Source organism: Lontra canadensis, unplaced genomic scaffold, assembly GCF_010015895.1.
Source record: "Lontra canadensis isolate GAN:19392208 unplaced genomic scaffold, GSC_riverotter_1.0 scaffold225, whole genome shotgun sequence".
Lineage (NCBI taxonomy): Eukaryota > Metazoa > Chordata > Mammalia > Carnivora > Mustelidae > Lontra > Lontra canadensis.
In genome coordinates this window covers 462,353-482,908 of record NW_022631219.1, presented here as the reverse complement: position 1 = coordinate 482,908, position 20,556 = coordinate 462,353, and the positions used below count along the sequence as shown (strand labels likewise).

The following is a 20,556-nucleotide window of genomic DNA, read 5'->3' as shown; positions in this document are numbered from 1 at the left end:
CTTAGAAACTAGGAGTCCCTTGGAGAAACTGAGGCACCAAACCAGGAAGTGGATTTCTTTGCCTTCAGGTTTTACTTTTCTTCGCTTCTCTGTCCTCTGCCTGTGTGTTCTCCACAGACCAGCTCAGCATCCCACATCTGGGCTACAAACAGGCCAGCTGCTCTGTCTAATCATAGTAGGAGGCAGGCCCCGGTTCAACCTAGCACTTGTAATTGCCAAGAACTTTACCAAAGCCTATTTGAGATGGGGTATGGCTACGGGAGGCATTTGCCAACAGCCGGATGGCCTGTCGCAGTGTCGGTGTCCACCCATCCTCAGGGATGGGGAGCCCAGATTTTGGAGGCTGAGCTGCAGCTGTCAGGATGGAACTGGAAGCACCCCAGATCTCTTGTGTGCTCTGTGTGACACAACTCAGGAGTCCTGGCCAGTCCTGAGGATGTCCCAGAAGCCCCCAGGAGCCCCGGCTGCGTGCGTCTATACGTGATACAGTGGGAATGGCAGTTCTCCATTTCTCTGTGGACCGGTTCTCCGACACGCCAAGCCACTTCTTCTAATAGGTGTGAACATAATGGACTTGTTTACGTCCTTTTGAAGTCAGGCGCACCACTGCCTCCCTGCTGAGCCAACAGCCGCACCAGGTTACAAAACACTGGGGCCATATTCCTGGTCCCTCGACGGCTGTTGCCCCTTCTTCCCCCCACAGAGAAGTAAAATGTCAGCAGAGCAAATTACTCACTGAATACTTCAGAATCTATAAATATTAAATTGCTATGGCTGTCACTGGCCCAGATAAAATTAAAGCTCTGGTCAGCTCCAGAGGAGAGGTGGCTGGTTGGGGGGTGGGGCGGGGGTGGGGGAAGGGAGCTGCTGTCAGTGGAGACACAAGTGTCTCTAAGAGGACAGAGCTGTGGCTGTGGGCTGTGGTTGGTAGGGGGTACCCTGGATGGAGGAGAGGCAGTGGGCAGTGGGGTACAAAGAGCCAGGAGGTAGAAATCCCAAATGTGACCATAACCAGGATGGGGTTTTCTCTGGTTTCTCACTTGAGGCTTGATGGTTGGGAATGTGTGTGGTTTGCTGGGAGTCTTGTGTCTCATGTCTTACTCCAGCCCAGAACCCTCTTTCTCCAGGCAGCAGGGCTGGAGATGGGGGTGGGGTTGCGGGCTCTCCAGCTGCCAGCTGTCCCCTGTTGTGTGCAGCCCCTGCCCCAGGCTCCCCCGCCCTCACAGGCAGGCTGGCAAGTACACCGCGTGGGCCTGTGTTTTCACACCCTTTGCTTGGGTTTTCGGTCCCCTGCAGGTGGCAGGAGTGCCTTCTTTGGGATCTCCTGAGGATTTATTGCGTGTTTCCATATGCCAAGACCCGGTGCTAAGTTCTTTCAATGCCCTACCTTGTCGATCTTTACAAAGTGAGAGAAGGAGGGAAGTGTTGTCCATTTCCCACACTGTAGTGGGGGACACTGAGACCATGAGGCCAGGAGAGGGGAATGGAGTTGCCGGCTTCCTCGGGCAAGTCGCAAGGGAGTCCTGTGGCTATTCAGTGACTGAGCCTGGAACCCGTCCCAGCACTTCTGGACTCTCAACTGAGCTCTCTCTCCCTTGCAGGCATCCCCACCCTCATCGTGCTGGACCCCCAGGGGGAGGTGATCACACGGCAGGGGCGAGTGGAGGTGCTGAATGATGAGGACTGCAGGGAGTTCCCGTGGCACCCCAAGCCCGTGCTGGAGCTCTCCGACTCCAATGCTGTACAGCTCAACGAGGGCCCCTGTCTTGTCCTGTTCGTAGGTAGGAATCCTGGTAGGAGTCCCAGGGTGGGCCGGACTCAAAGGATCTCACATTTGGGGGGTGTCTGTCCCTGCAGCTTCTTTCTGTCAGGAACAATGCCAAGCCTGGGCCTTTGTCTCTCCCAGCAGCCTTGCTTTTGACCCCAATGATTTATTCATGGCTCTGCCCCCGCAGGAGGGGTTCTGGGAGCTGGCTCTGTGCTTTTCTTCCTAGACTGCCGGCTGGGAAGAATAGGTCAGGCTGGAGCCCGGCCCCCACGACCAGACCCATTGTTGGAAGGAAGCCGGCTGCGGCAGCTGCAGGCTGGGCCCCCTTGGGTGAAAGCCCCACCCCCACCCCAGCCACAGGGCCGCATCTCAGGCCAGGTGTCCCTCTCAGTCTCCCCACTCTCTGTTCAGTGGGGGGCTGTTCTGCGGGGCAGGAAGACACCAGAACATTCACTCCAGGCTCCCTGTAGACCTGTGGGGTGACCCCTGTTCCTTTTGCAAAGGAGTGACTGCTGGCCAGGCGCCACCTCACCTTCTGCCTTGGGACATGTTACTCAGCTCCAACTCAAAATAATTTGGAGTCCTAGGATCCACAGCTGAGATGCTGCGAAACCCATTTAGTTGATGGGGTGGGTAGGGGTGGTGCTCTGGAAGTCTGGTGTGGAAGCCTGCAAACCAGCTTGCAGGCTGGTCGCTGTGCTTGGAGAAAAGAGGTCTCCTGGGGAAGGATGGTCTTGGGGAATCCTTGTCCTCAGGGCTTTGCTGCCTGCTGCTGGTTCACATACCCACATTGCAGGGCCTCTAGGGAATCGTTCTGAACTGAGGGACAGTTGCATCTCACAGGCCCTCTCTAGATGTTGGTTAGGAAGTCCCAGAGAGGCAAAGTGATTTCCCAGCATCACAGAGTGGGTTGGATGTGGGTCAGGAATAGTTCCTGCCACGTCTGCACGCTGCGGGCCCCTGGGGCCGTGTGGCATTCCTAGGTGAAAATCCTGCTGCCTTCTTCCCCTTCCCTGCTTTGCCGCTCGGGGAGTTGTCTTGTTGTGGGTTACAAGGTCCTGCGGAAGTGAGCCCCAGGGCCCCCCGGAGTTGCTCCCCCGCTGTTCTTTCATTGGAGGCAAGAGATGACTAACAGGGACTCTGGGGCATCCAGGGAAGGCAGTCCATCCTCTCCCTGATGAGTCCAGCCAGCCATGAAGTTGGCTTTCCAGGAGTCCCAGTGCCTCCCCATTGCCACAAAGCTGCAGACTGGACTGTAGTCCTGACCCCCTCCTCACCCCTTCTGCCATCTTCAGTAGGAGGTTAGATCTGAGGTCATTCTGTGGTTCTGTGATTGAGAGAAAAACTACAAGGACCTCAGGTCGTGGCTTCGGGAAAGCTCAGCTTCCAAGGCCAGTTTGTGATGAATTCGGTGGAAAGAATAGCGTTGTCTAGGGTGTCAGTAAGTTGTTCCTGCGGGAGCGCAGTGCAGTGGTACGCATGCGCCACAGACGGCCCCTACCCCCCTGGCCCCATGTACCCTGGAGGCAAGGCCTGTGTCCCAGGGGAAATGTTGCTTCCGTGCAGGGGCTTCCCAAATGGGCATTTCAGGCCCTGGACCCAGCTCCCTCAGGGGGCGCCACTCCATCTCTTCCACAAACCAGTGCTTCTCTTGTCTCTCTCTCCCCATCACAGATTCTGAGGATGATGGGGAGTCTGAGGCAGCCAAGCAGCTGATCCAGCCAATAGCCGAGAAGATCATTGCCAAGTACAAAGCCAAAGAGGAGGAGGCCCCACTTCTGTTCTTTGTGGCGGGGGAGGTGAGTGCTGCTGGGGTCTGGCCCACGGGCTGCTCAGCAGACCAACTTTTGGGAAGTGCATGATGCAGCTCTAGGGGATATTAGAAGGAACCCCAGGATCTGGGGTGAAGAACCCACAGACAGATGTGGCATGAAAAAGTGTGTCATCCCATATGGAAAACCATTTCCTGTGGCTCCTGTACCTTCTTCCCTCGTTTGCCACTCGGCAGCCTCGGGAGCCGCAGGGGTGCCCTCCCGGGAAAGGGCTGCTCCCCAGGCTGCTAGGAAGAGTGGCAGCCACAAAGATGGTCAGCAGCACTCCCTCCCTCCTGGCTGGGTCCAAACCAGGCCCGGGATGCTTTACAAAGCGTCTGCGTGGCCAGTCTCTGGGCCCTGGCCTGCAGAGTGGGCGCTTCCCATGGCCGGCAACACCCACAACTCAGACCTATATTTCCCCAGCCCCCGGGGAGGGTGCTGAGGTTGGACACTGCTGCTGTCCCAATCTCTTCTTGCCCCAGGCCTTGTCTCTTGAGGGCCTCCAACAGGGACGGACTGCGCAGAGGACTTCTCACAGGGCGAGAAGGCCAGGTGTTGAGCCGGGCCAGCTCCCGCAGGGGGCCAGAGCCTCTATCCCGGCAACGCAGGAGTCCCTGTAAGATGGCTGTCGCTGCTCTGACTCGGTCCCCACCCCCAGGCGGCCCGTCCACGCATGCTCCGCCATCTCCCCCCGCCCCACCCCAGCGCTGGCCCAAACCTGGTGATGGACAGACACCCTTTCGGAAGCCCCCTGCCTTCTTTCGCCCATCTACATCCCCAGTGGGTCGGAGCCCGGCACTCATTTCACTCCGTGCTGATGGGGTCTCCCGAGAGAGCCCGCATGGCCAGACCCCCGAACCACCACCCATTCATCACCATTTCAATAGCCACCCCTGCTCAGCCCTGCAGGGCCCCTTGCAGGCAGCTAAATTCCCCCCTGCTCTGTTACTGGGTGGAGGGAACAAAGCAGGTTCACAGGACCCTGCCTTGGGGCGACACAAGCCCCCTCCACACAAAGCACAAATGGAGGCTGCTCTGAATGTATTAAACTCTAACCCCTTTCAGACGGCTGTGAGAGGAAAGATGGGTGCACAACAGACTAGCGGAGCCGGGGGGCAGGGGTGGGGCTGGGGAGCTCCAGTGAGTGCATTAGGCATGTGACTGAAAAGGAGCATTTGGGTCTTCTGTGTACCAGGCAGCGAGCTTGAGGGGCACCATCCCATGTTCCTCCCCACCGCCCCACTCCCTGGACTGGGAACGGCTTCATTATGTTTCACAGATGAGCAGAGCGAGGCTTGGAGGGCGCCCCCCGGGCATGTGCACTTGCTGGCTCATCTGCTGGCTCACACCTAACCCTGAGAGCGTCGTTCTTGAATGCATTTTACAGGGGACAAGGCCTGGGCTCACAGAAGTGACTTATCAGGGCCACACATTAAGTGGGTTGTGCAAAAGACAGCGTGAGGTCAGTGGGACTCCGTGAGGCAGTGTTCTCACTCCTGTCCATGTGGTCCTGCAGGTGGCCAGGCCCCAAGGGCGGGATGCCTGCGCCAGGATGGGGGAGGGTCTGACAGAATCCTCTGCTGTCCAGCTCCCCACCTGGCCATCCTGTCCTTGCTGTGCACTTGACCTGGGCTCCTGACCTTGCAGCTCTCTTAGTCCCATTCCCTGGACCTCCATGCTCAGAAGCCAGGCGGCATGGAAGGGGCTGGGCGTGGGGTGCTGGGTCATCAGGCACTGATGAGGGCACCTCTGAGCCAGGACTGTGAACGTCTCCCACTCCTCCTGGAGCTAAGGGCATTTGTCGTGCTCTGAGGGCAGAAGTCATCCCACTGAAGCCTTAGTAGACATTAAAATTCATCTCCCCGTGGTTTCCTCCAAGGGAGAGGGGAGGGGCTACAGCACTGTGCTCAGCTTGGCCCAGACCTCCTAGTGAGAGTTCTGTGGACCGTCTTCTTCCAGGAGCCTCCCCTCTGCTTATCCTGGAGATGGTTGATGAACCCACACGGAGGGCCTGTGGGGGGGTCAATCAGAGATGCTGAATCACTGGGCGTTGCTGGAAGTGTGTGCATTTCTAATCATCTTCCTAAAGATCTGCCCTTTGAAAAAGGAATGGTTTTTGTCTGAGAAACCAGTGAGTGGTAAATTTCGTGCCTCCTGCTCGCCAGCATTTAAGGCCAGAAGTGCCCCGAGCCCTTCCTGTGCAGAGGGACCTGGGCCTTCTTCCACTTCAGAAGGCTGTGTGTGCTGTTTTATAGGGAGATGGCCTTGGGGTGGGAGTGTGGAGTCCGTTTCCTGCTCTCTGCCAAATGAGAGGTGGTCTGAGATGTTTGCTCCCTTACAAATTCTTCTACTAGTCTTCGGGGTTCTGGATTTGCTTTTATACTTAATAGGGGAAATTCACCTGGACAGTCCAGTCCGTGGGAATGTGTGGTCCGTTACAGGCACCTGTATAAGCTTCACGAACCCGGTCTTCTGAACTGGCTGTGCAGCTCCTGCCCCCTAAACCTTAGGGGTGGGATGGGGACAGTGAGCCATTTCTGTTCACATCATTCCAGAGCTGGAAGTCCAGATTGGCCTCAGATACCCAGAGTGGGGCTGCAGATAATTGAAGAGATAATGGCAAAAAGAAGTCATTAAAGGACAACGCATTTTTAGCAAGCAGAGGTTGCTTCTGTGCTAAGGAAGAAAGAGGACTCGTCTGGCGGTCTGGCGGGATGCAGACTATTGTCCAAGGCAGGGTCGAGTCCGCTGCTCCCTGTTCTCTGAGAGCCCATCTTTCCCGGGGGCCACCCACTCTTCAGGACACTGGAGGGGCAGCTTTCCCCACCATGGTGGGGGGGGTGCCGCAGGGGACTCTCTATCCTCTTTCTTGAAGACTTACTGGTTTTCTCTCCCTCTGGTAACTTCCAGGATGACATGACTGACTCCCTGCGCGATTACACCAACCTGCCCGAGGCCGCCCCTTTGCTCACCATTCTGGACATGTCGGCCCGGGCCAAGTACGTGATGGACGTGGAAGAGATCACCCCCGCCATTGTGGAGGCCTTTGTGAATGACTTCCTAGCAGAAAAGCTCAAACCAGAGCCCATCTAAGGGGGCTCCAGCCTCAGGAGATGTTATTTAAAAACTTGGGTCTTCTCCTCTTCCTTCTCCCTCTCCTCTCTTCCACCCTTGGACTTTTCCAGCGTGTCCCGAATCACACAACCCAAGTGTCCAACCTCTCTGTGGTGCCTTGTTTTCTGCATTAACTCCTCAGCCTGCACCCCAAGGTGCACCTCCTCTCCGCAGCAGAAGAACCCCACCGTGTCTGGAGACTCTGCTTGGGATCCACAGGGCTGGCAGAACCCGGCCAGAACCAGGACTGCGGCCTGCTCCCAGTCACTAGCTCTCGGCGAAGTATTTGCCAGGTGGTCTTGTGCCGAACGAACATGGAGGGACAGCACACTGGAGCTCTGGTCCCACCCCTGGTGTCCGCACGCTCACGCAGGGCCCAGCACAGCTCAGTGAGGGAAAGGGAGCTGCTGACGAGAATCTCCTTTCTCCTAAATGACTTCGTCTCTCTTGGTGTGAGGGGAAAACACCAGCTTGGCAGTCGGTTCTTGGGCCAGGGGATCTCAAGATCTCAAAGGAAGCTCGTGTTCTTTCTCGGGGAGAAAAAGCGTAGCTCTGGTAGTGATTCATGTAGTGATGGCTTCCTCTGAGCTCCTACCGCTGCGTGATAAGAACGAGCTTCTCGTTTTTTCCTTACATCTTTCTTCCTGGATCTTACCTCTCCAAGTTTCTGCCTTCTCATACGGACAGCCTCTATGGTCTTGGAGTTTTGTTAATAAATTCCCCCCTCTTGGACAGCTTCCCGGGAGGCACCCAGCCCTGTGTCCTTAGAGGAGCCCCGCCTCGCCGGCACAGACCTCTGACTCGGCCCAGCTCTGGGCCTGGGGCCGCTGCAGCTCTGCCGAGGTGCCTGTGTCCGCCTTTGGTTACCCTCATCCCTTTTCTCTTTTCAAAGCAGAACTAAAAAGAGACAAGAAATTACCAGAAGCCTAGCTTTTTTTTCTAAGAACCTGCACAAAGAGCTGTGTCCTAGGGTGGCAGGGGGAGCAGAGGACGTGTCCACTAAAAGTGGGCCTTGGATGCACGCGGCTAGGCTCAGGTAGCTTGGCTCCCACAGAAGGAAGTTAACAGCTGTGTCCTTGGCACTTGGGGTGGAGGGCTTCGCCTAGGGGTTCACAGGGTTTGGGCCTCTCTTAACCAGGCGTTAGGGTCTTTCATGCGATCACAGGCCTTACCCTTGGCTCCACTTGTCCCCCAGACCCCCATCAGCTGGTCAGCTGTTGACAGCACTGCTCCTTGCTGACTTGATTGTTGATTCGTAGTTCGGAGGTTCGGAGTTAGCTGGTAATCAGTCACTTGTCACAAGCCTGAAATGCATCCGCCTAGCGAGAAATAAAGCAGGCATCTCTGGACATTATCAACAACTTGGCCCTTCCTGTGCTTCGTAACAAAAATCTTTTTGCTTGTGGTGCTGGGCTCTGGGGAGGGGCGGGGGGACATACAAGATCCTCTTGACTTGCTTTGGAGGCTTTAGTAGCGGTGTTTGAGAATTGTGAAGAACTGGTCATCTAAGGCCGAGGAGCTCCTTTGGCTTAGTGGACCACAGGCAGATCCCTGCTGGAGCTCCAGCTGCCATCTCTCCTGGGTCTGCTCAGCGCTGGCAGAGGGTGGATTCCCAGATCACAGGCCTCCTTGTGGACACTGGTGCTCATTCCCTCCCCAGAGGGGAGCACATGCTCTGAAGCCCGAGGCCAGTTGCCAAAACAGGGAACCCCACGCAGCTCTCCCTGTGAAGAATGGGCAACCCCAGCTCTAGCCTGGGCTAGGGACTTCTCTGGGAACTCTCCTCTGGGAGTGTGGCGGATGCAAGGACAAGGTGAACTCCCCTCACTTGGAAGATGGAGTTCCTTGGATTTCTGCCTGTGTCCTGTATCATGATAGCCTGGAAAGAGAAGTCTTTTCTCTTCTGGTGCAGAAGGAACCCAATCCCGTGAGGGGTCCCTGTAAGTCCCTGCAGCAGACAAATTAGGTCATCTGTGATTCTTCTAGGGCCTTACAGGGCTGACTGAACTACTTGCCCGTAAGGGCCACTGGATCCTTGTCACCAGAATTCCCCTTTTAGAGCGGCATGTGGGTTAAGATCAGTGGGAAGGTTTACGACAAGAAAGTTCTGGGTATATATGGCGGCCCTGAGGGCAAACGCTGGGGGAAGACTACTTCGCCGATGCCAGCAAAACCCTGTCTCATTAGTGCCAGAGATCCTCAAGGTTCTTGATGCAGATGATGTGGGTGGCTTCCCAAGTCCCACTAAGCAGCTCCAAGGTACCTTAATTCTTGTCACTAATTGGAAGCAGGTTAAAACCCCGGCTGTGATCTATTCTAGGGCTTTGGTCAGCTGTGAGGGAAACCGTGCCTGGAGGCAGGAAGGTGGGCGGGAAAGATGCCACCCTGGGGTTCCAGATCTTGTGCTCGCCACAATGACCTCCATATCCTGTTCTACCCGTTTTCACAAGAGATGAGGCTTTTTTTTTTTTTTTAACCTGTCCTCAACAATAAAGATCCAGTTAAGAGAAAGGGAGTGTGTTTGGAATTGGTGCATGTAGTGCGCGGCGCGACTGAAGCTTCCTTTCCGGGAGTGAGGTGGTTGCCTGCTTCCCCCCCAAACCCCGACCCACCCACCATCGTCAAGCGTGTCCTCAAATGCAGTGGCTCTCGCTTACCCAAGCACAGGGAGCTGGTACTGTCTTTTGGCATCAGCCAAGCTTCAAGTGGTAAATTTTCAGCCAGACTTTGTTTTTGCCTCTTGCCTAATTAAAGACACAAAAGCTGTTTTCTCCTGCTGCTGCCTTGTTCTGGGGTAGCACACGGAGCTCTGCAGTGATCTAGAGACAGAACCATGGTCCAAGATCAGATCAGCAGGACCCAGACAGGTGTCAGCTTAGGGAGAATACCAAGTGTTCGTGCATGTGTGTGTAGACTTGGCTCATAGCTCCAGGGGGGATCTGAGCAGGCACCTGGCCCAGCCCCCTGCACACAGGTGCAGACACATCCTGATTGTAAGCCATCTCCCTGGGCCAGGCTGGGGAGGCCAGTGCTTGCCCCATAGGACTAGAACATGGCCTCATGTGGATGGTGGGGAGCTTCCACAGTGGCCCTCTGTGGCTCCTTTGGGTGGTGCCGTGTGAATAGAGGACTGACCCCAAAGACTGACCCCGAGGCCCAGAGCTTGGGATCTTTCAACTTCCCTGAACCACCCTCCCTTTTTTTTTAAAGATTTTATTTATTTGACAGAGATCACAAGAAGTCGGAGAGGCAAGCAGAGAGGAGGGGAGCAGGCTCCCTGAGCAGACAGCCCGATGCGGGGCTTGATCCCAGGACCCTGAGATCATGACCTGAGCCAAAGGCAGAGGCTTAACCCACTGAGCCACCCAGGCACCCAGGCTCCCTCTTTGCTGACTGCATGGCTTACATCCAAGCAGGTCGCCCAAGGGAGAATTCTTTGTTGATAAATGGCCGTTGCCTATTAACTTCATTTTTGATTGTTCAGTGTTAGTAAATGGTGCAAAGGATATAGTTTCCGGGAAGCAGAGGGCAGTTTGCGGGAAAATTTGATGTTGGGTCTACTTTATGGCTGGGATTTTTCCGTCTAGTGGGGGAACTATGACATTAGGATGTCCTGGGTATGCCTCAAATGTGAAAGCATGAAGAAAATCTGCTTTGTTTAAGGTACGATGTGTTCCAGCCCCTTGGGGGTTTGGAATACTTCCCAAGCCAGGAAGTGTGTGGCTGTAGTTGGGTAGGACTTGTTCTGAAGGACTGTCGGACGTCTGTTAATAACACACCAACTCATGGAAGCCTGTCGGCCAGTGTGTAGCCCAAAGGAGGCAGGCAGCCCCAAGTCCAGATTCCTGGGTGCTCGTGCCTCACACAAGCCAGTCACCCACATGGGCTAGAACTAGGATTCAGTAGGAGGCATGATGTTGGGACCCAGGGCTAAAAAGGAAATCTTTGGGCATCACAGGATGTGGAAGGAAGTCCCCAACGAGTCAGGAGCCACTATGCCTCCCGGTCTGCAGTCAGTATGCACTTCCGCCCCCCACCCCAACACACATACATACCTCCCATCACAGAAGTGAGAGGGAAGTTGGGAGGCCAGAGCCTGCTGCAACCCTGTCCCCTCCCCAACCCTTATTCCCTTCTTGCATTCTGAAGTAGCAGCAGCGTTGAGGAGGGCCCTCCAAACAGGCAGCTTCAGCTGAAGGTAGCTTCCCTACAACAAATGTAGTAGGAAGAGAACCAGTGCCACCTCCAACAGATTCAGACTCGGTTACGCCAGGCCCCTGAGCGTTGGCCTTGGCCGAGGCTTCCCGAGTCCAGCCAGGGCGGTCCAGCTTGCTCTGTCTCAGCCGCACCGATAAAACAGGGCAACCTTGTTCAGACTTTCAGTCGCCCACAGCAATAAAGAGCTCATCCGTTCACTTGGCTTCTAGCTCATTACCTCTGCATGTTCACGGATGGAAGACAGAATGTAAGTTCCTGGAGTTTAAAGATGCCTCCGTGTTTCCTAAAATTGTTTTAAGTGAGCCAGCCAGATCTGCTCCCGGGGAAGGGTGGGGTGAGGGGCTGGACCCCAGGATTGGAGGGGGAGAGGGACATCTGGGCCCTGCAGTGTGCTTTCAGCACTAGTCCTAGGACCCCCGGTGAGGTGTTGCTGCTGGGGCCTTGAAGGGGCAAGATGTCCAAAGTAGAGCTAAAGGCAGCTCAGCTTGGAGGGGTACAGTAGGTGTTCCTATCAACCATGGGGCAAGGGGTAGGAGGTCCCAGGTGAAACTGGTGGAAACCTGTCCCCAGAGGTCTGCTCACCCTCTGGGCCTTAAGGACAGGATTCTCATAGCAAGCTGGCCGGTGGGGCTGGGGGGCTGGGAAAGGGCTCTGTAGCTCTCCCTGCCCCGAAGCTCCAAACCAGGGTGAGGGTTCCCAAGGGGAGTTGCAGGCGTCCGGGGACAGCAGCATTTGCCCAGAGCTGCCTTCCCAGACATTCCACTCCAGGGAAGGAGTTGGGCTGCTTTTTCTTGCTGCAGCCACTTCCCACCTCTGATTCCTCCTTAGTGTTTGGCCTGCCGTCTACCTGGCTTCAGATTCTGCTGAGAACCAGACGCTGGATGTTTCTCCACCTTCTGCCCCTCTGAACACAAGAATACAAGCCTGCTCTCTGTGGAGAGAGACCGGACTCCAGCATTTCCACCAACTTGAATCCAGGAAACCCCTGTCCCCTCCTTCAGGGCTGGGAGTGGCTTTGAAGCACGGCTGCCACCTTGTGGCAAAAATCACCCACAGCGCTCGCTCCGCACAAAGGCAATGAGAGGAGCCCGGGGACCAACCATCCCACAGCGTCTCTGAGCCCGTGCTTGTCATGTACTGCCCATTTTTTATTCTGATTTCCTGGGGAAGTGGCAAAAAAACAAATGTTGGCCTTCAGATGGAAAAGAATGTAAGAGAGCAATTTTCTATCATCGTTCAAAAAACTCCCGCCACCACCTGCTTCCCCCGTGGTCGTTTTGAAGAAAGGAGAGCGCGCCCTCTGCTCTGCTGACTGATCATCACAAATATGCAGGAAGAACTCACAAGTCACGGTATATGAGCCACTGACTGCAAAGTGAATGGGATGCAAATTTCTTTCACCTGATGTGACAGAATAGGCTGAGAGTTACGGGATAGGTATACTTCTTTTTACAGTTTTGTTTTTACTGGAACAAGGCATAGGGTTTGTTGCTCTTTCCTTGATCTTTATTTTGTAACAAGAATCAGCAGGAACAAATAATCCAGGACAAAGCTGCAGGAGACCGGTTTCATGCTGGAAAGGCATGAACTTCCTGTTCGTGACCTCTTGTTTTCTTAGTACTTTTCCAAGGTGTTGAGAACAAATGTCAACAGACTCCAGTGGCAGAGGTCCCCGCATTGCCTCCCAGATTCAGCCCGCTGGTGGGCCAGGCAGTACGGCTCTGCGAAGCTAGAGGGCCAGGCCCCAGCCTTGGTGGGCTCAGCACAGCACAAAGTCTGTGGGTTCTCCAACCTTCTAAAAGCTGACAGAGCAGTGAGGGGCTCAAGAACAATATGCGGGCCACAGGCATGGAACATCTGCATGAGGTCCTGGGCCAACCAGATCACAGTAGGGCCCCACAGCAGTGAGTCCAGGCCGTCCGCCTGGGACCGTTCCTGCCAAAACCGCTCCCCTCAAACGTTATCAAAGCAATCCCACTCTGCCACCAGTTGGGACACAAGTCATGCTCGATCTCTGGGTTCTCTCAAGAGGAAGTTTTGTTAGGGAGCAGGAGGATAGCTCAGGAAGAATTCTCACCCTTGTTGTTCTTGAGGATAAGCAGAGACCCGTGGAAATTCTTATTTTTCCAGTAACCATATAATAGCACCCTGCCCACCGCCTGCCTCCTGGATGTGGCCTGGGAAGCCACAAGTTACTGCCTCTATCTCCTAACAATGCAGGAGGGACGGGGACCCCTTAAATCAAGGACTGACTTCCAGGTTCCCTCTCAGTGGTTAACTCCTGTCCCTGCTCGAGTGTTCTGCCTTCACACGCAGTTGTCTCTTCCCTTCAAAAAGCAGGATGCTCGCAGCCATAGCGGAGTTCAGGCTGTCCACACCAGGCACGATGGGGATCAGCAGCCGCTTGCCCCCGGTGCTCTCGGCCAACTGCAGGGACTCCAGGCTCAAGCCGTGGGTCTCCCCACCTATCACCACAGCTGCTGGTGCCTCTGTCCAGTCCAAGTCATAGCTCTGGACCTCAAGTTCGGGGAGCCAGGCTTTACCGGCTCCAGGTTCTAGATCGTCTTCCTCCTCCTCCACCTCCTCCTCATACTTGTGCAACCTCGAAAGTCGTCGCTCACATACCCAGCCATGGTCACTGGCTTTATTAGACAGCTGGGCCTGGGCATGAAGGCCACAGTTGTCAGCCACGTAGACCTGGGTGTTGGTGGGCAGGTAGTTGGGCAAGGTTTCCCAGTCCAGATTATTGATGATGGGCACCTGGAAGTGTGCACCCATCGCTGCCCGTAGCACTTTGGGCTCCCAGGCATCCACACAGCCTAGAAAAGACAGGATTCAATGAGGATTATAAACCCTCCCAGACAAGGGGACTTTTAAATAAATCAGATTAATTCTGGGTCAGGAAAAAGCAAAAAATGTCCTACTGTAGCCTTCTTGAGAGCTGGGACCTCTGCCTCCCTAATTATGGCAGCATCTAGCAAAGGGACCACAGGATGAATTCCTGCTAGCGCTGAAACAGACTTTTTTCCTGCCTTCAACAGGACCATCCACCTGGCCACACTGTACAGGAGATGCAAAGAGCATTAAAGTCCCCAACCTCGAGTGGCAGAGTGGGCAATAGTGTTGGGACAATATATGAACACAATTACAGTATCAGTGATTGATGTAAGAGCAGCATGACATGAACGGGGTGACAGAAAACCCTGGTACAAAGCGGAAGGATCAGGAAAAACACCCCACAGAACAGGACCCTGACTGGATCCGGAAGGACAGGAGGAAGCTGTCAAAGAAAGGCGGGGGGAGTGATAGAGAACGCCACAGCCCAAACCTTGTAAGGAAGCTGATCTGGCCGATAATGGCTGGGGTGCAGTGGGAGATGAGACAGGAGGCAGGCAAGGACCAATTTAAAGGAGGGTGGGTAGCCAAGCTGAGGAAGTTTGGGATTTTATCCATTAGACAACATAATGGGGTGGAAGGATTTTAAGCAAAGGAGTGACAGAATCTGGTTTATGCGTTAGAAAGAAAGACCCATTTGGCTTCAATGTTGAATCTGCACTAGGGCAGCGAAGCCACTAGAGAGGGGGAAAATTGATGGGGACCATTACAGTAATCCAGGGAGAGCCAAGGCAACAGCCTTCTCCTACATACACCTGCACGCCCTCTCACAACACAGTAACAAGGCTAAAGGAAGTCTTCTTAAAGAATTGCTAAGCCCAGGGCAACTGGGCGGCTCAGTGGGTTAAAGCCTCTGCCTTCAGCTCAGGTCACGATCCCAGGACCTTGGGATGGAGCCCCGCATCAGGATCTCTGCTCAGCAGGGACCCTGCTCCGCCTGCCCCCCAGCCTGCCTCTCTGCCTGCTTGTGATCGCTGTCAAATAAAAACTTAAAAAAAAAAAAAAATCTTAAAAAAAAAAAAAAAAGAATTGTGGGGCACCTGGGTGGCTCAGTGGGTTAAAGCCTCTGCCTTCGGCTCAGGTCATGATCCCAGAGTCCTGGGATCGAGCCCCACATTGGGCTCTCTGCTCGGCAGGGAGCCTGCTTCCTCCTCTCTCTCTCTGCCTGCCTCTCTGCCTACTTGTGATCTGTCAAATAAATAAATAAAAAATATTAAAAAAAAAAAAAAAAAAAGAATTGCTAAGCCCAGCCACTTGCACATGCGCTTTCCCAGGACTGCAGGCCAGGGGTCCGCCCTCCCCGAACTCATTAGCATAACTCTCTGCATTCTAAGTTACTGCAAAAATTAACCCAACTTCAGGAAAGAGTTAAGTAGGCAAACCAAATTTTAAAAAGAGAACAGAACCCTGCCCACACATTGCACCAACGGGCTTCCCCCAACACCGCAAGGACCCAAAGATGGGAGGTGGGCTCTCTGTCAAGAAGCTGGAGGTGAGGGAGGGACAGGGGAGGGGCCAAGACCCACGAGAGGAGCCATCCAGTCTGACCCCTTTCCCATAGGGAGTAAGGGACAAGAGGAGATTTTCCCCCCTCGCCCTCATGCCCTCCATCCTGGGCACTACTCCAAGTGTTCCCTGCTCCTTCCCCACCTCCTCTCTACGTACCACCACCATCAATGTGGAAACCACCCACCTGCAATATAGAGATACACTTTCAAAACCACACCGGCTCTTGGGGGTGGCTAAGCAGGGTACTGATGATGGAACCCCAGACCAAGCTCTTCATGCTGGTGTCCCTGTATCTACTCCACCTATTCCAACAACGTGGGACAGGGATGAAGGGTTGAAAGGAACCACTGAGGCAAGTCTCAGCAGTGGGTGTCATTACTAGTTTACAATGAATGATCCTCTCCCTCCCACCCTCCCCACAAGTTGTAAGAAGCAATTTTTAGGTATGTCCCAGGTATTAGGTAAGCCTCTTTAGAACCAAGCCTTCTCATCTCATTTCTTTCTTTTTTTTTTTAAGTTTTTATTTATTTGAGAGAGAGCAAAAGAGCAGGATGGGGGGCAAGCAGAGGGAAGGTAGAAGAAGAAGGAAAGCAGACTCCCCGCTGAGCAGGGAGCCTGACATGGGGCTGGATCCCAGGACCAAGGGATCATGACCCGAGCCAAAGGCAGATGCTTAACCAACTGACTGAGCAACCCAAGCACCCCCTACTCATCCCATTTCTGATGACAGGAGAGAAATGTCATGAGGCTAACTTGTGTGGGGGTGTTTGACCCATCCCAAGGCTAAAACAAATGCATCCCAATTTCATAATCACACTCCGTCTGCATCATTCCTTTTATAGCATTCAGCAGGTCAAGAGTTAGAAAGGTCTCATATACCCAATATTTTGGTAACTCAAGATTACAGGAAGGACTTGAAATGTTAAAACTGGCATCTATTTCTTCCCCTGACTGATTTTAAGTTCTTTAATAATATAGCAGTTGTCAAAATAATTTTAAAAGAGAATCCGCATTTCCTCAAGTACTCAGCCAAGTGCTGAGAGCCCCATGTGCATGCCATCTCAATCTTCACAAACAGTCTTACCAGGTAGATTCCGTTATCTACCATGTTACAGAGGAGGAAACCGACATTCAGAATATTGCTTACATATAAGCTAGTAAGGGGCAGATTCAAGACTCAAATCCATGAGTGTCTACCCACAGAGCTGGCTCACTTACAAATGGCCACCCAACCCACCCAGTAACAAGTGCTCTGACCTTTGGTGAGTAATACTTTGCTGCAGCCAGCCCCAGCAGCAGATCTCAGAATCGTCCCCAGGTTCCCAGGGTCACGGAGATTGTCACAAATCAACAATAAGGGCAGCAAGTGGCGAAGCTGAGTCTCTGGGTATGTCATCTTAACATGGTCAGGTTTGGCAAAAATCCCTGAGGAAACAAAACAGGTGGTTCACTTGTCTGCTGTGACCAAGGAAATTATTTGGCTTTTCATTACTTTATCCATCTTCCTATATTTAGTTACATGAGCAATACAGGAATACATTCTGATTAAAAAAATTCATACAGGGGCGCCTGGATGGTTCAGTGGGTTAAGCCTCTGCCTTCAGCTCAGGTCATGATCTCAGGGTCCTGGGATCGAGCCCCACATCAGGCTCTCTGTTCAGCAGGGAGCCTGCTTCCCCCACTCTCTCTGCCTGCCTCTCTGCCTACTTGTGGTCTTTCTATGTCAAATAAATAAATAAAATCTTAAGAAAAAAAATTTCATACATACAATCCTACCAATGATACCCAGCCCCTATAACTGTTTTGCTTTTTTTTTTTTTTTTCCCTCAAAGATTTGATTTATTTATTTGACAGAGATTACAAGTAGACAGAGAGGCAGGCAGGGAGAGGAAGGGAAGTAGGCTCCCTGCTGAGCAGAGAGGCCAATGCAGGGCTCGATCCCAGGACCCTGGGATCATGACCTGAGCCGAAAGCAGAGGCTTTAATCCACTGAGCCACCCAGGCGCCCCTGTTTTGCTTTTTTTAAAAGATTTTATTTATTTGACATAGACACAGCAAGAAAGGGAACACAAGCAGGGGGGAGTAGGAAAGGGAGAAGCAGGCTCCCCGCTGAGCAGGGAGCCCCATGCGGAGCTTGATCCCAGAACCCAGGGATCATGACCTGAACTGAAGGCAGACCCTTAATGGCTGAGCCACCCAGGTGCCCCCCACCCCCATAACTATTTTGGATCAGAGGCTGTATCCCTTCAGAACGTTTCGTTTCATGCATCTACCTACGTATATATACATCTACCCATAAAGAGGCACTATTTTCTTTTGCACAAAAGATTCACACCGTTATTCTGTAAGTTTATTCAATTCTCTAACACGAGATGTCTTAGAGAACTTCCCACATCGATCCATTCGGAGCTACCTTATTTTAACTGCTTCACGCTATTTTGTAACATGAACATCCCAGGTTTATTTAGCTCTTCCCCAACTGACTGCCATTTAGCTTATTTTCCATTTTTCCCTATTATAAACAACCCTGCAGCGAACATCCCTGTATCTCTATGCACATGTCCTAACATTTCCTATGAAAAACTCTTGCAAACACAATCAATATATGGTGTGTGTGGGCTCCTAATGTTATCAGAGGCTCCTAAACTGTTGCCCCCCCCACCCCGCCACAGGCCAGTCCAATCTGTTTACACCAAGAACACATAAATACCTACACCTAAAGCCATCAATGAAGGCACCAGGATATTAGGCACCTGTCTAAAGGTCCTGCCCTTAGGAGCCACAGATAGCTTTAAGACCATATAGTGGGGCAGGGGCCTCAGGAGTTCTTTAACTTCTACCTAATCAGCTGTAGTGATAAGACCTCTCTACCAGAGGCCCTGCTTCTATCACTGGATTTTAGAGAGGTGCTGGAAGTCTGACAGGCGGTTTTATCTCTTTCTCCCTTTGCCCGACCCCGCCCCCCGATATAAATAATACATAAGAATAATCTAAATAATGTGTATTTTTCAGAGTCATGAAATGAAAGCAGTCATGACAAGGAGGGCTACAGAAGTCCTGGGTGGGCTGGCCACTGTTAGCCCACAGGCCCAAAGTGGCAAGCATAGTGAAAATGAGTGATACCTGCACTGTAGCATAAAGTAAGGAATTAGAAGTGTAGCTAACGAGAGCACAAACACTTACAGTAAGTGAAGGACTCTAGCAGTCCCAAATCCCCACCCTAGGAGAGATTTCTAAGCGCAGGGTCACAGATCCTTATGACTTGCTGGATTACAGAACAAGAGATGGTCCCCAGAATATCCTCTCCCAACTAACAGCTGAACTTTACCACAAAGAAACACATGCACAATGATATGAGAGACCCTGCCCCAACTGCCCCTTACTATCCAAGAGAAAATTCTCCACTTACTGCCATTCAATTATCAGATCTAAGGTATAATTCCAATGTCAAAAAGATATAAAGAATTTAGTTTTGGGGGGCCTGGGGGGCTCAGAGGGTTAAAGCCTCTGCCTTTGGCTCAGGTCATGATCCCAGGATCCTAGGGTCAAGCCCCACATCAGGATCTCTGCCTGCCTCTCTGCCACTTGTGATCTCTGTCAAATAAATAAATAAAATCTTAAAAAAAAAATTTAGTTTTTCCATATTTAGAAAAAATATCTTCCAAGTGCTAATAGACCTCACAGTCTATTAGAATCTTGTTAGAGTCAAACAAATAAAGACACGGTTTCCTGTTCAATGGGCCAAGCAGGGTAAGAGCTTGCAGCTTACTCCTAAGTAAGCTTCTAGAATAACGAGGTCAACGCCAGAGAGGCATCACCACACTGGCAGAAGTCTTGTGCAAATGGAGGGCTAAATATTTTTGTAAACATTTTCTTATATTTTAGTTGGACATTAAAGGTTGAAGAAATTACCAAAAAAAATATAATGTTTAAGGAACAGTGGTTATTCCCAGAGACTGTAAAGAACCATAATACAATTGACAGAAAAACTGACTGCAGTTTCCACTGAAAATACTATAAGATCCACAGATTTCAGAACTGTATTTTTGGTGGGTGTCTTTTTTTTTTTTTTAAGATTTTATTCATTCATTTGAGAGAGAGCGAGCACAAGCAGGGGGAGTGGGAGAGGGAGAAGCAGATTCCCCGCTGAGCTGGGAGCCTGATGTGGGGCTGGATCCCAGGACCTGGAGATCATGACCTGAGCTGGAGGCAGATACTTAACCATCTGAGCCACCCAGGTGCCCCTTTTTCTGGGTGTCTTAAGAAAACATTTTGAATTTGGTACAAAGAAAATGTGTTGCCCTAAAACAATTATGAATAAGTAATCCCAGATCTCTATTTCTAGTGACACATAGTATAACCACTGACCCATTATTCCTTGTGGTGTTACTAGGTCGGACCAATCCTTGATATCCTCAAATTTCACCTTAATGAGGCTGACACCTTTCAGCTTATCAATGGGAAGCTCCTTTATGTATTCCAGACGGCTAAAGAAGAAAACTTTGGGCACAGCACCAGCCTTGAGAGCATCTGCAATCAGCCTGCGGCCTTCCAGCAGGATCTTTCCTTGCTTCTCCCGAAATGGCCTGGACTTAACTATTGTCATTACACTGCTGTGGGTGGAAACAAAAATACAGGTAATTACCAACATCCTTGTTACGGAGACACACCTCGTTCTAAGAGACATAAAGAGCTTCATAGACATAAACGAATTTCAAAGAAAACACTTATTCTGCCCTCCAAGCATAATAAAAACCAGAGGGTTATACCGGGAGAAGTCCTCCAACGGGAGGAAAAAAACGTTTTTCGTTAAGTTCCCGCTGGCAGGTGGGAAGAGAAAGTGGAATACAAAACAAGTCTCAGGAACACATCACCTCAGCCTTCTGTCCCCGGGTAAAGCCTTATCATAGCGAAGCCCCGATTCTTCCCAGGTGCAGGGCGTCTGGGTTGGGGACACCTGAAGCGGCTGCTTTGGTCGCTGCTCGTAGGGACTGGCCTCAGCCGCAGCCCTCTGGGGCTGCTTCCCAGGACCCGTGGGCTTTCGTTCCACGACCTGTCCGGATGGAAACACCACCCTCACGGGGCTCCGCCGCAGCGCCCGGACCCAGCGCCGCCCGTCGAGGTCCCAGGTTTGGACTACCCATAGCAGCGGCCGCGTGGCCCACCTCCAGCCCTTTACCAGGGCCGCCATCTTCCCCCGCGCCGTGGGTTGCGTCACGGGAACGCGCCGGCGGCGGC

At 52.5% G+C, this 20,556-nt stretch overlaps 2 protein-coding genes across 3 annotated transcripts in view; one reads left to right on the top strand and one right to left on the bottom strand.

The window, feature by feature from the left end:
• The window catches only part of NXN (nucleoredoxin), a 148,580-nt gene extending 140,523 nt beyond the window's left edge, over positions 1-8,057 (top strand). Inside the window, exons 6-8 of the mRNA XM_032849371.1 lie at positions 1,602-1,781; positions 3,443-3,567; positions 6,493-8,057. Coding sequence (XP_032705262.1) covers positions 1,602-1,781; positions 3,443-3,567; positions 6,493-6,675 — 488 coding nt within the window. The 3' untranslated portion in view covers positions 6,676-8,057. The remainder of the gene's footprint in view (positions 1-1,601; positions 1,782-3,442; positions 3,568-6,492) is intronic.
• Positions 8,058-12,397: 4,340 nt separating this feature from the next.
• MRM3 (mitochondrial rRNA methyltransferase 3) lies at positions 12,398-20,539 on the bottom strand. 2 transcript variants are annotated; one of them, XM_032849372.1, is made up of 4 exons: positions 20,193-20,539; positions 19,687-19,931; positions 16,576-16,743; positions 12,398-13,733 (listed from the first exon to the last, which is right to left on the bottom strand). In XM_032849372.1, exons 1-4 carry the CDS (start codon positions 20,507-20,509, stop codon positions 13,189-13,191), a joined length of 1,275 nt encoding a protein of 424 aa, XP_032705263.1. In that variant the 5' UTR covers positions 20,510-20,539; the 3' UTR covers positions 12,398-13,188. The 2 variants fall into 2 exon arrangements, with proteins under 2 accessions (XP_032705263.1, XP_032705264.1); XM_032849373.1 differs by lacking the exon at positions 20,193-20,539 and having other exon boundaries at positions 19,745-19,853.
• Between the last annotated feature and the right edge of the window lie 17 nt (positions 20,540-20,556).